The sequence below is a fragment of the Trachurus japonicus genome, chromosome 12 (assembly GCF_045865225.1).
Source record: "Trachurus japonicus isolate A0001 chromosome 12, Traja_1.0".
Lineage (NCBI taxonomy): Eukaryota > Metazoa > Chordata > Actinopteri > Carangiformes > Carangidae > Trachurus > Trachurus japonicus.
The window spans coordinates 21,007,160-21,024,380 of NC_140918.1; the positions used below are offsets into that span (position 1 = coordinate 21,007,160).

Consider the following 17,221-nt stretch of genomic DNA (forward strand, 5'->3'; position numbering starts at 1 on the left):
ATGAGAGGAGCTTGTTTGACAAGAGGCTAAGTGGTGTATTCTAATACCCAACAGTCTTCAGTAATAAACTGAAGGCCGCAATACAAATAGGCTACAGAACTTACATCCAAGTTACTCCTGGGATAAAGTTTTCCACTTTTTTTCTTTTCTTTTTTTGTTCCAGGCATGAAACATGGGCCACAGAAGAATTTGTCCCAAAAAGAACTTCATGAAGTTGTTTTAATTAACAAGGACACTCCATATTTGGGACAGTGCCTTCAGAGTTAAATGAGATCCTTTCTTGCATCATTCAAACATTTGCTGATGACTACGAGGCAGCTAATATCTGGGTTATAGGCTTCATATTTAGGTCTGTGCCTTCATATCTGTAATTTGCCTGCATATTTTTAGTGGAAGAAGTAATTGAGCAGCAGGAGCAACATGCCGGTTTAAGGACTTGGAGCAGGGACGTAGCTAGAAACTCCTCTGCCACCCCAGAGAACAGGCTAACTGATCTGACCCCCCCACCCCTCCCCTAATACTCCCACACTGCAATTTCCGATGGCCCTCTTCAGGTGAATTGTCTGTGCCGTTTCAGCATTAGGTGCTATAGCTGCTCCTCTGACCCACAATTACAACAGATGATATAGGCTATATAGTGTGCTTCCTGCTGCCGTCTATCTCCTGGGAACATCCTGCACATGTATAGAGTCATATTTAGAAAAGCCTTCTCAGCGTTGAATATGAGTATCAACTGTACTGACAGACATTATTCTGATCCCCAGACTGCCTGCCTGTCTGACTGCTGCCTCAGCCTTTATTTCCTCCTTCTCGGGCCCTATGGTCAGACTAATGTTTTACTCCACACTGTGTCTGTGTTTAAAAGCCACATTTCCGATGCCAAGCTCATCTGCTGCCTGTGTCTGGTGCCAGCAGTCGCTCCTAACATCAGTTTGTTAATTAATTCACAACTCAGGGCTTTGTGTATCAAAAGTCACACTCCCGCGTTGTTTATTCCAGGCTTTTTCCAAACTAGGCTATTAAATGTCAAAGTGCCCCCCCACCACCCATCCACCCGTCCCTCCCTCAAGTGTGTGCAGTCGACCTGCAGACACCAATCTGATAGCGACAGATTGTACTGTAGTTACAACTGTTTGTAGAGATGAGATCAGTGTCAAATTAATTCCAAATTAATATTCATTAAAAGTCGCAATTAGTGAGTGCAGACGCCAGAATGATCCGGATCTTAAATTCTGTTTTGGTTCTGATGTAGTTTATGAGTTTCACCCTGAAATGTGCGGGTTCACGTGAGCCAATGCTCGTAGTGCGCGCTCCGTGCGTCCTGCCGTCCGTGGCGTTATTTTTGACTTTTGCAGCCTTTTGAGTGTCAGTTAGCTGGTCTGCTCAGGTGGGGCAGCAAAGAGAAATAAAAACGTGTGTGTGTGTGTGTGTGTGTGTGTGTGTGTGTGTGTGTGTGTGTCCTGGATGGTGGGCTGAGCTCGCGCTACACGCCAATCAAAGACGAGGCAGGTGCCTTGTCTGGAGAGAGAGAGAGAGAGAGAGAGAGAGAGAGAGAGAGAGAGAGAGATCAGGACGGCGCGTGGTGTCTCTGAAAAGCGAATAAAGCCGCGCGAGCGTCGCAGTTTACTCACATCTCACTCGTCAGCTGGACAGAGAGAGAGAGAGAGCGAGCTGATGCCGATTCTGTTCATCTCGGATATAACTCAGTGAAATCTGTTCGTTCACGTGATAAAAATGAGTTTTTTAAAACTGTGTAGGATAAATCGATTTGTCTCGTGACGGGGTTCGTTTTTTTCCACGCATTTGGGATTATTCCCGGGAGTCAGAGGTAAGTACTGCTCGACCGTTTCAGCTTTGAGTTTAAGTTGATTCAACTGTTTCTAAAATGTATCTGCTTAATGGAAACTGTGTGTGTGTGTGTGTGTGTGTGTGTGTGACATGAGCGATGGTTCACAAAGAGGAAAATGAATGTGAACATCTTACATTCCGTTGCACAGGCTATCGCACCCTAATTTAAAATGTAGACAAAGACTGTGTTGTTGTTATTATTATTGTTGCTATTATCGTGAACAGTAGCCTATTAATTGTGGTGCATTTGTATTCCTATTACTATTATTATCATAACACTTTGTTAGACTGTGAGGACCGCCAGCGAAATTGTTCCACGATAAGTTGGAGGCTTGACTTTACCTGGGAAGCGCGTTAGTTTGCAGGCCTATAGCTGCCGTTAAAATGTCGCTTTGAATTAATCTTGGCCGATGTGAAATTCTAAAATTAATATTTGAGCCAACGGGCTACTTCATTTCTGAACTTTAGGCGAGAGCCTGGACTTTTTTGTTGGTTAATTACTTCATTGTCTCATGGTAGTTGGTCAGTCTGCGCAATTACGCCACATTATGTTAGTCCTATCGCGCTTTTGTAATTTCTAACAAATCTCTTAATTGTTAAATTCAAAATGACATTTTTTCGTTCTTTGTTTTATTTATCCTACCTTGTTGTTCCGCTTTAACATTATAACGCTTTCCCCGTATATGTATAAATGTATTTGTAGACCTGATTGAGGCTTTTTGTTTAAACAAATATTTACTAAATGAGTAGATTAAAAAATCTGTGAGCAATTTCTCTCTTTTTTCGGCGTCGTTTCTGTTCTGTAAACACGCCAAAAGTCAGATTACAAATAGGTTTAGACGTGCTTTGTTTTAAAAGATAATTTCTAAAATATAAATTTCAGAATTCACCATAAAAAAAAACTAAAACGAATTTATCTAACTAATTAACTAATTGATGTTTATAATAAAGTAAAGCCAAAACACTAAAAACATTACAATGCAATCTGTAAAAAAATACAAGTTAATATTGCTGTTACCCAGTGCATGGAACATTATAAATATTTTCTTACTCTTAAGATTTCTGTTTTTTTTTTCATGATACTTTTTAGAGCTGAATAAATACAGTAAGACTTTAAAAAAAAAAGGCGAGACTGGATGTGTTGAACTATGTGCCTCAGTATCTTCATAGACTTTTATTTTAGCATTTTTTTTCAAACCTCTATATTCCTTGAACAGCTGTTGATAACACAACCAGGGAAACACAAATATTACTTTCAAGCTATGACTGGAAATCTATAAAACTAAAAAAAAGTTTCAGGGACAGTCATTTTAAAGAAAATTACTGATTGCTGGTCATTCATATTTAATATTTTGAAAATACAGGAATAAATGCTGAAAATGACACATAATTATTGTATTTGCCTTTTCTGTTGATGGTTTGAAATATTTCTCTGCTCCTAATATTTTTCAAAGCAGTCCAGATCCTATTTATTATCTATTATTCAAATCTAATTTTCAATAGGTATTGATGTTGATTTATTTCCAAATCAAGTGAGTCCTTGCAGCGTTGTCTTGTTTGGCCGTAAACTGGGCGGTTAACTAATCTGATGTAAATACATCCAATTTTAAATATTAATTTTTATTTATTATGCACAATAACACACATATTTCTGGCAGAATAAATGCATCAACAGAGGTTATTCTATATAGAAATCATTGCCTATTTAATTAAGAAAGATTGAATAAAATGTATTTATTTTCTTTCTTTCTTTCTTTCTTTCTTTCTTTCTTTCTTTCTTTCTTTCTTTCTTTCTTTCTTTCTTTCTCTAGGTCCTTCTACAGTTTCCTCCAAGTATGGATAAAACCCATCTTTCAAGCTCTAATGACATCATTATGACAAGCTCAACTGGCTATCAGCAGGAACCCCTGACTCCACCCAGACCCACCCACATCCACTCGTCATCCTCTTCCATGTCCTCACCCTCTCCCTCTTCTTCCTCTTCACCCCTCAAGCCCAACCAGGTCGGCCAGGTCATCCTCTACGGCGTTCCAATCGTATCACTGGTCATTGATCACAATGAGAGACTTTGCCTGGCGCAGATTTCCAACACACTCCTCAAGAACTACAGTTACAATGAGATTCATAATCGTCGCGTGGCGCTGGGCATCACCTGTGTCCAGTGCACTCCGGTTCAGCTGGAGATCCTCCGTCGGGCCGGGGCCATGCCCATCTCATCACGCCGCTGTGGTATGATCACCAAGCGTGAAGCCGAGCGCCTGTGCAAGTCCTTCCTGGGAGAGAATGCGCCGCCGAAACTGCCCGACAACTTTGCTTTCGATGTGACGCACGAGTGTGCCTGGGGTTGCCGTGGTAACTTCATACCAGCACGTTACAACAGCTCCAGAGCCAAATGCATCAAGTGTTCCTTCTGCAATATGTACTTCTCCCCAAATAAGTTCATTTTCCATTCTCATCGCACACCAGACGCCAAGTACACCCAGCCTGATGCTGCCAACTTTAACTCCTGGCGACGACATCTCAAACTCTCTGACAAAGTCCCAGCCGACGAGTTAGTTTACGCATGGGAAGACGTCAAAGCTATGTTCAATGGAGGCAGCCGAAAAAGAGCGCTGCCCTCTTCATCCCAGTGTCACTCCATGGGGCCCATGAAGAGTCTCCCAGGTTCACACATGATGGGACCTGACCTGGGTGCTCAGAAAAGAGCCCGCTTTGAGGACGATGACGATCTGGATGGAGGTAGCCTGTCTCCCCGTAAGACCCCACGTAGCTACCCTGTCATCCCTGTCCCGAGCAAAGGCTTCGGCATGCTGCAAAAGTTCCCTCCTACATCACTCTTCCCCTCACCTTACCCTTTCCCAGCGTTCGGCCTCTGCCAGCAGAAAAAAGAGGACAGTGATGTTTCAGCTGGGCAGAAAGGGGCAGGGTTGTCTGGTCTTCTATGGCCTGGCCGCAAAGACACTTTTTATCCACCTTTCTGCATGTTTTGGCCACCAAGAGCAGCAGGAGGAATCCCTGTCCCCACCTACCTCCAGCCTCAGCCCAGTGCTCTCACTTCCCTGGCAGACAACCCCTCTCTCAGGCAGGCCTTTCTGGATCTCTCAGACCCCAGTGAGCCTGGAGCTGTAGCTGGCAACGGAAATAGTGTCAGTGCAACCTTGGCCTCTGGCAGTAGTACGGCCACCCCAAGATCTGGGCTGTTTGAACCAGACTGTACGGCGGTCACCTCCGACCTTCGACCTGTGACATCAGAGGGCTGGCTCAAACTCCTGGACACCCCGACCCTCCAAAGCAGGAAGCCAAGCTACGGCTCGGCTTTCCGCCCCGTCATCAAGGATGCAGAGAGCATCGCCAAACTCCACAGCAACAGTGGAGGAGTCGCCGGGGCAACTGATGAAGACTTTGGGGTCGTGGTCGGCGGGTCAGAGCGCCACCAGCGGCTATCGCCCACCAGCAGCTGTAGTTACGGAAGTGAAAGCGGAGGCGAGGGAGAAGCGGAGGGAGCGGAGAGCGAAGAGGAGGGGGAGGTGGATGTGGAGTCATCCAAGCAGGAGGACGAGGAGGAGGAAGGTTTCACGAGCAGGCCACCACAGACTCAAACCAACCTGTACTTCCCTGCGCTGAGCGACAGTGCTGGAGAGGAGAGGGGAAAGGAGAGAGGGAGTGGCGTCGTGTACCCCAGCACCTCCCCTCCCTCCTCCTCGGACCCCATCCAGCAGGAGTCCCCCAGCCTGCCCGCCTCCCCTCCAGCCGGCCTGCCTCTCTCCAGCTCCAACCCGCCTCACAGAGAGGACCCAGCTTACAAAAACGTAAATATCCCCCCAGGCCACTTTAGCTAATTATTATTTAAATGGTGCTGCAGTCAGGCAGTGATGTGATCTGCATAAGCAGATTGATAGGCTGGTTTCTCCCAGTAGAAATTGAAACAGTCACCCCACTCTGATCCCGGCTAATAGGCCCAGGCGTGGATTGTTTAATAGCCACGGTGTGTTTGTTCTCCCTCTGTCACCTCAGCCTGTTAGGGCAACTCTAATCTTTAACCTGTCGACTCCCACATTAACCAGGCCTCTGAGAGATGGAGGGGGGAGAAGGAGGAGTTGGGGGAGAGAACGACAAGACGAGTTATGAGCAGCATATTAAAGTAGAACAAGTTAAACCATTCACTGACTAACATACTACAGATACCTGATTTCACTGATTTCAGAGGGGAAAAGGGGATTAACCATGTACTGCAATTCAAATCGTTATGAGTGAATAGAAGCCTAGGCTGTTAAGAAGCAGGGCACTGATGAGAGAGATTACAAAATTGAAAAGAAGAAAAGAAAATTGTTGATATAAAAAATGAGTATCATGTCAAAGAGTAAGAATTATACATGGTTTACTTTACCGTATAAGACTCATAAATATTATTATAACTGATGCACAACTGATATTTGAAATGTTAACTGACTATATGTGATTTTCAGATTCACAAAAACAGAGATGAAGGGCTACCTGCGTACGCAACCAAAGACAACTCCAGCATTTCTGGTGAGCACAGATATTAGTTTTTTGGCTTTTCTAATGAGGAGTTTTTTTTGTTTTTTTTAAATGATAAGACAGGAAATTATTCTCAGGATTTGAGTGTTGCCTGCTTTGAAAATGTAATTAACTGTGAATTTTGTGCTTTTTACACTTTAAACCGCACAAAAGTTGAAGTGCATTACATACCGTCTTTGTTTCATCGAGCATTTGCAAAACTAAAGTATAGTTTCTCTGTCATATATAATTTACAAAAATCACTTTGCTCGCTCGACTGTTTGCGTGGGTTTCTTGACACTACATCTTCCACCTCGCAGTTGTTTTACAAGGTGTTTGTTTCATCAAATCTTTGATAAGGTTTTTACAGTTTCATCAAATAGCATTACACAATCTATTTCAGCAAAGTGTTACACACTATCTGTTTTCATCAGACATCTGAGTCGGGTCGTCTGAGTTGTATTATAGCATCTTTGTTTCATTTATTGTCTGAGTGAGTGGTTTTATAGTGTCTCTGTGTCCCTGCAAGGCTCATATTCCTGTGACGTTTCATTTGCTCCTCTCATCTCCCACTCTGACCCTTTTGCTGAAGAAAATGTCTTCTGTGTGTTTCGTGGTGCCGTGGCCACAAACACACACATATGCGTGGCATATAGCCTAAATACGTATACACACAAAGGAGATACACATCCATGCGCACACTTAGTTATCTCCATGTGTCCGGATAACCAGCTCAACCAATGGGCCTTAGTGAATCTCTCATCCTGTCTCTCTCTCTCTCTGTCTCTCTCTCAGACGAAAACAAAGAGCAGAATAGTTTCTTTGCACCAGAGAGTGAGACGTCAGCACCGGACTACTGGAGGGAGAGCTCAGGTACATACTTGTGCTTTTCTCTTTCTGTAAATGGCTGCAGAGAAGCTGTTAAAACATCAAATTATTCAATGAAGACAAGTCAGTAAAATGTAAAAAGAAAAAAAAAGGCAGGTTAGCTTCTTACTGAAGATAATTATTAGGATGAAAAGGCTCATTTAATTCTGCATTTGGTTTCACTCCTCACTAATTTGAATCTCACATCACAGAGTAACTGAGCTCTTAATAAGACTGCAGATTAAACCCTGTACTTTAGGAAATTAAATCAAAAGACCTTTCAAAGATTAACACATCTCTTTAAAAAAAATCTTTAAAAAAAAGATATATTGAAAGGTAAATTAAAAAATGTCAAACAGAAACAATAACAATAAAATTTGAATGGTACACAGATGGCCCTCCCTGTTTTAATGGAGCACACACAATATGTAAAATGTCTATATTTAAAACAAAGTGGATTTTAAAAAAAAATCTCATTGGAAAAATTATGATTTTTTTTTATTACAAAAAATCCAGTGACATTTCTAATTATTACACAAATGACACTCAAATAATGCTTAAAGCATGTGAAGGAAGGCTCCATAGTCTTCACCTTCATCCTCCTCAGTCTCCTCCTCCTATCAGACGGTGAGTTAGGATTCATAATAGTACAGAGAGATGAAACAGCAGTGGAAAGCTGCTCCTGCCGCCACTCTGCCACAGCTGCTCTCTTTAGCAGCATTGTCACCAGGGCTGTTACTCTTAGGGGGGCCGTTATAGTTCAACAAGAAAACATCAGCTCAGAGATAAGCAGCCGCGTTGGCAATCTCCATCCTAGACCCATATCGCTGCCGACATAATTGCCTTTTTTTCCCCCTTCCTCAGCGCAAAAAAAAACCCCTTCCCGTTTGAAAAAGATCACAGCTTATTGCCTTTTTATATCTGTCAGGAAGACATTAAAAGTGCTTTATGACATCTGTGCCAACATTTATATCTACCCCCCACTCCCTCAACCCCTACACACACACACACACACACACACACCGTAATGATCCCTGCGCATAATGTATAATGTATTTCGAAAAATTACACGAAACAAATTAAATGAGACCACCTTTCCCCTGATTGCCAAACGTCTCCCTGGGCGGTGGGAAGCTCTACGTGATTAGAAGGCCTGATTCCTCCGAGTCCCACCGCCTCCCCCCCTCTCCACTGTCTTTAAACTCTCCCTCTGTTTCTAGGGAGAAAAAATAATCTAATTTTCCATTTATGTAATGCAAACCGCCTTGGCTTTGACTATTCACGGTTAATTGACTGTCAAACGAGGTTGTTATCCTCAGGCACTGTCTGCAAATTTGCTTGTCAAATGAGACAGAGAGAGGAGAGGAGAGGAGAGGAGAGGAGAGGAAAGGAGAGAGGAGAGGAGGAGAGAGAGGAGAGGAGAGGAGAGCTCTCCCTGCTCTAAATGAGGGAGAGAAAGAAGCATAGAGAGGCTTAAGGAGCCAAGATATGAAATGACTGGGGGAGAATATACACATCGAGGGTGCTGGATTGCTTCATTTAAGGCGTTCAATGCCTCATTGTCACAACTCAGATGTTAGCACAAACACATATATACACACAAAAACAATACAGACACTTTTCAAACTGCTACATTTGGGAGCAGCGCGTAATGGAGATGTTTGTCACAAAGGAAAGAAGGGAATTGTTAAGTTTTCAAGCAACAAGTAGATCTACACAGACAAAATAGAGATCATATTAAACATTGTGTAAATATGACAATAGTCTTACAGTATACACATATTTTCTGTTAAATTACAATATATTTCCCCCGAAAAATACAAATTCTTGACGTGACAACGCAACAGTTTGAAAGCACACAGCTTTGTGGTTTTGAGAAAAAAATGATGTAATGTCCAGTCAAACCTTAACTTCATCAACACACACCTTCACCTCAGCTTTCAGCACATTTCTCTAATTTAAATTTCTGTTTTTTAATGACAAGATTGTAATTGTGAAAGAGGTGGAGTAAATGTCTCCATTACCACAAGCTTACACTGACACCCAGAGGCCAAGGAGTGAATTGCAGTGCTTCACTGAACACTGGAAGTCAGAGCGAGTGTTCATAAATTGAGCAGAATTCAGATGGTTCATGTAAAAATATATGGAGGATACACTGAGAGAAGACAGATGAGGCATCAGATCAATATGAGAGAGGGAGAGTCATGTGATCCAGAAATGATTGACAAATGAAATATAGTGTCCGGTGCTGTAGTCGGACTCCTGGTGTCAGATGTTACTGATGTACTGTAACTAAACTGCTCTTTGTTTTCAGGCGATCAAAGCCAAGGAGCTGCCTCTCCTGTCCCACTGAAGAAGGATGTGGAGAACATGGAGAAAGGTAAAGACTAAGTCAGGTTGTAGATAAACATTTCTTCTCGGCTCTTCTTGTATTTTCATTGCTCATTCTTTTTCTGCTCTCTCCTGCCCCTGCAGAGGAGCTTCAGAAAGTCCTGCTGGAGCAGATCGACTTCAGGAGGAGACTGGAGCAAGAGTTTCACGCTCTGAAGGGCACTTCACCTTTTCCTGTCTTTCGTAAGTCTTTTTTTTTCTTTTTTTTTTACCTCATATCCCTTTTCTTCTTTTTGCTTTGAAGGGTAACGTCTCCTCTGTTTTTTTCACTTTCTCCTCAATGTCTGTCTCTTTTTTCTCCATCTCTTACTCTTTTACTCTCTTTAGTTTTCCCTTTTTTTGTTCTTTATCCTTCACCACCTCAGTGACTTGATCAGCTACTGAAATGACAATGCTGCTCAGGCTAATCATGGATTTTTACACTAATTTCAGATAATTTTCAAGACCAGATGAAACGAGAGCTCGCCTACAGAGAGGAGATGGTCCAACAGTTACAGATGGTGAGACTACTAATGATACAATCAGTGCTGAACACTGACAGCACATAAATATCATTGCTTCGCCTGTAAATGACAACTAAAATATCCATTCATAGAATTGAATGGTAGTGAATTTAGAAGTGAATTTAAAAAAAACTTACTGATTGCTTTGGAAGTCTTGGTAATGATTTTGATGATGATAGGACTAATTATGAAGCACTACTCAAGAAAATACAGTTCAAACAAATAAAGAACAAATCAAAATGGCTAAGAAAATGTGACAATAATAACTCAGTTAACAGTATGACGGCAGTAGATTGTAGACATAAAATAAGAGCTTCTAAGCCAAGTCTTTAAACTAATACAGAAATGAAATGAAGATGAAATGAAGGCATCAGCTGGACTCAACTGGACATGTGTGCCGTTGCTTATTTGTCCATCAAAAGACAGAGGCAATCATCTAGTTTGTCTTTCATGGGTGAGAAGTTCCTCTGCAGCCGTCTGAGCATTTCCGTCCACATCAATCACGCGAGCAGCTGGCAGACGAGCTGACAGACGGTGTTTGTCTTTGCTTTCTGACACAACTGTACACGCTTGTGCGCACAAGATCGCAAGCCGCGCACATACGCCCAAGCACACACAAGAGCAAGAGCGCCGCACCCGTGTAACCACAAAGTCACAGGACTGAACATGCATCCAAACTCATTTATAAGCATGTACATGCATGTGCACACAACAAAATGCTCAAAATTGAAAAATGTGTCTAGAAGAAGCAGATGGAGAGTAATGACACATTCATCTGACACAGACTTTAAAGTAAACTCAAACACAATTTGTGATTTATGTTGCTGTGGCATATTTTAGAAAATATAATGAAATCTTAATCTTGGTTCACTTCTTGTCATAAAAAGGGAAATGTGTTTTTTTTTCATAAATCCATTCTCTGAAACAAAACAGTGTATTAAGCCTCACATACTATAGTATTCACTAAGAACCAGAGCTGAAGTTTAAAACCCCTATCAAATACTGATAACTTTTGGCTGTGACCATTTATTTTATATATAAATACTGTATAAGTCCTGTCTGTTTCAGATGAATCTAACTTTTGCCTCTACCCTCCGTTTCTTTCAGATTCCCTACGCAAACATCATCAGGAAAGAAAAGATCAGCTCGCATCTCAACAAGTAGAAGGTGACTTTTCCATTCATTTGATAGTGCAGCTTTTCCTTGTTTTAAGCTAGACCAAATGCAGGCTAGAGTTTATCAATCAAACAAGCGATCACAGTCAGCGCTAGCCTGATGCATCAGCCGCTTATTTCATTACATTTCAAAAAGCGTCTGAACACGAGCCATAGGGATTCGTTTGCTTCCGGGAGGCGGTTGCTTACATTTGCTTCAACTAATCGCTGCTGCTTGGTGGTCACGTGTGCTATACACCGGTTAAGCTCATAGGTTAATCTTGAGCGCTTGAGTTCAACGTCATCGCCTTCACTTACCCGTCTGTTCGCTGATTGGTCCGTCCGCTCTGGCGGACGGAGCAAACCGAAACGCATTGCTAGTGTCCTGACTACATTGTTGAGGCAAATGAAATTTGCCGGAACCAGTAGGCGGCGCTAGCCTGGCTAAGTCAGCGCAGGGGAATACAGTGAATCAGGTGGTGCTTTTAAGATGCAATTCAGTCACTTTCTTTTCTTGTGTAAATAAGAGTAGTTATTCTCACATTTTCACCATGGTTTCACAAGCTTAGCTGTAAAAGAAAATACTATACAGTAGCTATTATTTTATTGTGTTTTTGGTAGTAATATGATACTAATGTTCAATTTTCATTTATGTATCATCTTTGCAGGCAGAGGAAAGAGGATCTAGAAGGAGGAAGCTGCTTGGATTTCTGTGAATATTCCAAGAACAAAAAAAAGAAAAAAGAAAAAAAAAACTCACAAGAAAACTGACAGAGAAATATAGGTGAGATTATTATTATTTGGCTGCTTCTTCAGCACCACCACTGTTAATAGGTCTGCACTTAAACTCGGAAGGACTCATTTGGACCAGTTCATTCTGCCATGGTTAACTTTATATCCCAGAAAGACTGAGGTGACAGGGAGACAAACTGGTGACATCAGGAGCCTTCCGCTCTTTTCCTCATTGCTGCACTGGCAGTCAGACTCAAAGCTTTACCCAACCAGGACCAAAGCAACCACAGCCTTTCTTGCCCTTTGTGAACTCCTTCTAAGGCTGTTGAAGACCACCAATAAGGCAGTTGTAGATTTCTTCTTCTTCTTGAAAAAAGAAACTCTGAACACTAAAAATCCTCAGTCAGACTGGGCATGAAAACTGTGACTATGACTACTGCTGGCCCAATTGTACATATTCCAGACTGTGGATGAGGATGGACCTCACACAAGACTTTTTGCTGTTGTTATTGTTGTTGTTGCTGTGGTATCACCAAATGGGGACCGTAAAGACAAACAAACATACCAACTTGTATTCATCGTCAACATTAGATCCCCAAGGGATTCTCCTCATCACATCCAGTTATGTTTACTGACGAAAACAAAACTCCACGTGAGGACAAATCGTCATTACCACCAATTATCTAGGCTACTTTATGATGATCAGTCATCACTAAAGACATAAAATGTTGATGGGAACTTGATTCACTCAAGCTTTTAGTTTTAACTTGAAGATGCCAGATGAAGAACAAAATAAAGGAGAGAAGGGAATCAGAGTTCAGGGACTATTGGTGATTTAGATTTTAAACCTATTGGTGAATTTGACCAGTATCATTATGGGGTGGTGTCACAAAGAGGGTTCAACACTTTACACAAACTGGTGGAACAGTTTGTACCCACAATTTTAGTATTTGTGAGTGATTTCTGAATGTATAAGGAAACCTATAGTATTATGTTCAATGCAGATGTTACTGCATCCGGTTGTGCTTTTTTTAAAACTTTAAAATAGGAGCATAGCTTCAAGAAATGTTTGCTTGAAGCACCCTGAAGGTACTTTTTAACAACCACCCAAATTTTCCAACCATTAACTTACAGGCAAAAACTTGCCACCATCAGCTGCTGTATCTGCCTTTAGATTATAGGGTGTTGGCAGACGGTGAACAGACACTTACAGGCCAATTCTGTTTACGTGTTCGCTCTTAAAGAGAATGTCTGGGCCACGAGGAGCAAAGTTTGTCAGTGTTGTATATCTACCTGTAAATTATTTCACCCGACTGTATAAAATGTCATTAGTGAGATCACTGAGCCTCACAGTCATGTCTACTTGTATGTGTTTGTTTGTTTATTTATTTGAGTATCAGACCCTGATTGTGAAAATATTATTTATTACAATGTTATAAAGAAAAAGAGACACAATGATGACGGTGCAGTCCGGTGTTTGTCAGAGAGAATAGAAAGGAGCACTCACCCTTATCTTGTTTATAGAATGAAATGAATGAATGGATAAAGTGGTCATTTACCAAGAAAAAATGTTATCATTATAAACTGTTAATGCAGATGTATTTAAATATGTTCTTGTAGTTTCTCTACTATTTATGTGTAAATTAAAAGTCTATACAACAACAACCAGAATGAGGTGTCATGATTAGGATTGAAACATGCACTAATACCTTACAGCCTTGATCAGTTGATGGTCACCAAGTCATATCCACATAAAGGAGGTCCTCTCAAATTGAAAATAACGTAAATAAATAACACGAAACACATGTATGAAAACCAAATAAAAACGCAATACATATCGCATATAAATGAAAGGGGAAATTAAACATGTCATAAGAAGCAGTAGTAGGACTGAAAGAAATCACTTTAATCAATTTATTAGACAGTAATGCATGATCACAACCATAAATCTTCAAAACAAAAAAACAAACCCTATAAATAAGCCGTTTTTCTACATAGCCTACCGTAATTTATTTTCCTTTTTTTTTCTATTTGAAGAAAACGCAGACTGCGACATAAATTAGCACATCAAAAGTGAAATAAAATGCTATGCTAATACGACGTAGCCTAATATTTTATAAGAAGCACATTGTGTATGAAAGACCACTTTGAAATGATGAAGAGGGAGCGTTCAGCGTTGTCGTAAGCACGGGACGTCCTGTTCTTCTGCTGCACGACCTCCGCTGCTGGTTTACGGCATCTGCATCTCTGGGAGTGGTGCACGAAGAAGAAGAAGGAGGAGAAGAAGAAGTTGCCAGCATGGCGTTTACTCTCTACTCTCTCATCCAGACCGCTATCCTGTGCACTAATGCCATCGCCGTCTTGCACGAAGAGCGGTTTCTCAGCAAGAGTGAGTATTCCGCCACGTTTTCTACAACCTGCATCACATTTGATTGAAATAACGGAGAAACGTCGCTAAAAGCAGCTAGCTTGTAGTCGCTGCTGTCTAGTTAACTTACTGCAGCCAGCTAATTATGGAGGAATACAATGAGGTTAAATGGTTAAAAATCCATTCAAACATCCACTTTTTCTCTGTCGATCTATTGCCACCTCCTGTCTTTATTCTCATTTCTTCATCCCTCTCTCTGTGTGTCTTCAGTCGGCTGGGGTGTTGACCAGGGGGTCGGAGGTTTTGGGGATGATCCAGGAGTCAAAGCCCAGATCCTCAATCTGATCCGTTCAGTTCGGACTGTCATGAGAGGTGGGGAAAACGTTTTATCATCTATGATAGAAGACATTGTTTCAATGTCATATTCAGAATGACTACTGTAGGTGTTCTGCGAGGAGGTATTCTGATACCTGTGCTTATAAATACCAGAGTGTGGGTGGGACCTTATAACAGCACAATACTTGTTTGATGTTTACTTTATGCCCAAACTACTAATTTGGATCAGTGTTTAATGTTGTGTACAGATTTCTGATTATTCAGAGCTGTTTGCCAGATAAAGAAACATTTCAGTACTCAGACACATTTTAGTGATTGTCCAGTTCTCCTATTGAGAGAATGGGGATTTTACAAATGAGAGACATTTGTTGATGTGGTTTTCTTGTTTTTGTCTTTCACAGTGCCTTTAATAATAGTGAATTCAGCCTGCATCGTCCTGCTGTTGCTGTTTGGTTAACACAGCGTGCCAGTATGAAGACAGAAGACCAGATATGTGCCAAGGAACAACTACATGTGCTCAAACAAACAGACACACATTGTGCTGTGTGTCATTCAGAGACTCTGCCTATTGCCGGTATTCAACAGTATGGAAGATTTTTTTCATAACTGTTGGCAGTGGATGGAAAAAAGGAAAAAAAAGAGAAAACCACAATTATTCAGAATTATAACAATAGGAACTCAGCAGCCATCTGGACTGAAATACACCTCATGTCTGCCCTTAACCTCTGTGACAGTGTCACATCAAAAGGACAAGATATGAAAAAAATGTCACCTTTGCTTTAGTTTTTGTGCTGCACAGTGTTTCTCTTCACTTGTCTTATCACACCTTCTATCACAGACACATCGAAGGAAATCTGTTTCAGTGATTTCCTGATGATATGTGTCATGTGTTCAATGAGGAACTTGTTACTTTTTTATCATTGTGGCAAAGAACTGATGTCAGCAGGAGAGACAGTAATTCCAGTTTCACTTCTCTTAACAGTGGGGTTTAGCACAATGGATCGCTGCAGTGTGCAGTAAATGCGTGTCTGACATTGGGTTCAGCCCTGGTTCTTATCGTGCAATGTTCCAGGTCAGCAGTTAGGCCATACAATAAGAGTTTTTCATTTTTTTTAAATTGTGGACACATGGTCCTGCAGTCCTCATTGTGACAGTGAAGGAAACCCATCACCTACACTACTAGAGCCTCACAAATGTAAACTTTAACAGCAGTACAGTTTGAGCTTGTTCATTCTCAGTAATCTACTTACTGAAGAGTAAAAATGTGCAGTGTTTTATTTTTGTTAGGATTTGGTATAATATGTGTAATGTAAATTTTAAACATTATTGCCAAACATAACTCGAAACAATGTACTTTTGTACCTTTTACACACCCAGTAAATGTCACAAACATTAATGGGGTGGTGAAATAAATGTATTATTATGTATAATGAAATTGTTTTGATTATGTTTTGAGTGTTGCAGCATATTAGTGACACAGGCTACTGCAGTTCACAACAACCAACTACGGAACAAACAAGCAACAAAGAATGCAGCAGTATTCTTTCTACCGCCGTTGTATACACCATGTTTGTGCTCCACTTCATAATCCCCATATGCTGTGAATTATCACTATTTCCTCCCATGTTAAGCTTCACAAATATTTTTATTAACAGTAGTTTTGATCCTAAATGCACACGAGCGGGGGCGTGAGAGGGAAAAGGGGATCTGCTGGAATTAAAAGCATATGTTTATCAGGGAGATTTACGCAGTAAAGCCACTTTGATCTGTGATTAGTCAGAGTTTAGCTGCAGGTTCGGCAGAAAATCTGTAAGCGATCACAGGCGAGTGAACATGAATACGTATCCGCTCCTCACAGGTCGTGTTGTTTTGCTCGGTGGTCTGACAACAATAAACCATGAGAATGGGGTTTGACAGGTCAGCTTGAAGCAGTTTTTTCATTCATCTTCATTTACGCTCCTCAGTTCTATAGTTTTCTGAGTTTTCTGCCACTCTTTAGCTTACTTATTCACAAAAGCAAGCCTCTGAACAAAAAAAAAGAAAGGAGACAAATTATATGAAAAATCCAGAATAAAACAAATGTGGCCACAAAGCATGCCACAAAGTCAGATGGTTTGTTTCCGGCAATATCAAGGGTTAGTGAGTGTATTATTAATAATGAAAAAAACATCAAACATAATAGGCAAAAACAGGATCAAAACCTAGAACATTAAACTGAAGCTAGAGCTGTCAGAGTGAATTAAAAGATGGTACTCATTTAGAAATTTAGTTGTCCAACACAGTGCTTTCATGTGAACTGCATAATATTTAGAAAAACTGAAAACCAAAATCAGTGTTATTCACTATGTGGAGGTAACATGAAAAGAGGATTTGATCAGTGTTGGCTGGCATCATGCAGAGAGGAGGTTTTTGATGTTTTGATAATACCCCCCAACATATTAAATCTATCTGGATGCCCTAAAAGATGCACTAATGCGATACATCTGTTGGTTGTTAGTGGGATG

The 17,221-nt window shown here is 41.0% G+C and overlaps 2 protein-coding genes across 2 annotated transcripts; both read left to right on the plus strand.

The window, feature by feature from the left end:
• The first annotated feature begins 1,633 nt into the window (after nt 1–1,633).
• Nucleotides 1,634–12,985, plus strand: skor2 (SKI family transcriptional corepressor 2). Its single transcript, XM_085793828.1, has 9 exons — nt 1,634–1,828; nt 3,660–5,657; nt 6,315–6,378; nt 7,162–7,239; nt 9,548–9,613; nt 9,709–9,807; nt 10,057–10,124; nt 11,235–11,294; nt 11,950–12,985. The coding sequence occupies exons 2-8, from the start codon at nt 3,684–3,686 to the stop codon at nt 11,289–11,291; spliced, it is 2,406 nt and encodes an 801-aa protein (XP_085649954.1). The 5' UTR covers nt 1,634–1,828; nt 3,660–3,683; the 3' UTR covers nt 11,292–11,294; nt 11,950–12,985.
• Nucleotides 12,986–14,229: 1,244 nt separating this feature from the next.
• Nucleotides 14,230–16,152, plus strand: ier3ip1 (immediate early response 3 interacting protein 1). The gene is made up of 3 exons (XM_085792436.1): nt 14,230–14,402; nt 14,652–14,753; nt 15,119–16,152. The coding sequence occupies exons 1-3, from the start codon at nt 14,312–14,314 to the stop codon at nt 15,172–15,174; spliced, it is 249 nt and encodes an 82-aa protein (XP_085648562.1). The 5' UTR covers nt 14,230–14,311; the 3' UTR covers nt 15,175–16,152.
• The last annotated feature ends 1,069 nt before the right edge of the window (nt 16,153–17,221 follow it).

What these genes read in the sequence shown, in the direction of transcription:
- skor2 (XM_085793828.1), top strand. Translation starts at nt 3,684, where the DNA reads ATGGATAAAACCCATCTTTCAAGCTCTAATGACATCATTATGACAAGC. An exon ending in TGTGGAGAACATGGAGAAAG is followed by an intron (nt 9,614 to 9,708) that starts GTAAAGACTAAG and finishes CTGCCCCTGCAG; the next exon opens with AGGAGCTTCAGAAAGTCCTG. An exon ending in TTCACCTTTTCCTGTCTTTC is followed by an intron (nt 9,808 to 10,056) that starts GTAAGTCTTTTT and finishes CACTAATTTCAG; the next exon opens with ATAATTTTCAAGACCAGATG.
- ier3ip1 (XM_085792436.1), top strand. Translation starts at nt 14,312, where the DNA reads ATGGCGTTTACTCTCTACTCTCTCATCCAGACCGCTATCCTGTGCACT. An exon ending in AGAGCGGTTTCTCAGCAAGA is followed by an intron (nt 14,403 to 14,651) that starts GTGAGTATTCCG and finishes GTGTGTCTTCAG; the next exon opens with TCGGCTGGGGTGTTGACCAG. An exon ending in AGTTCGGACTGTCATGAGAG is followed by an intron (nt 14,754 to 15,118) that starts GTGGGGAAAACG and finishes TGTCTTTCACAG; the next exon opens with TGCCTTTAATAATAGTGAAT.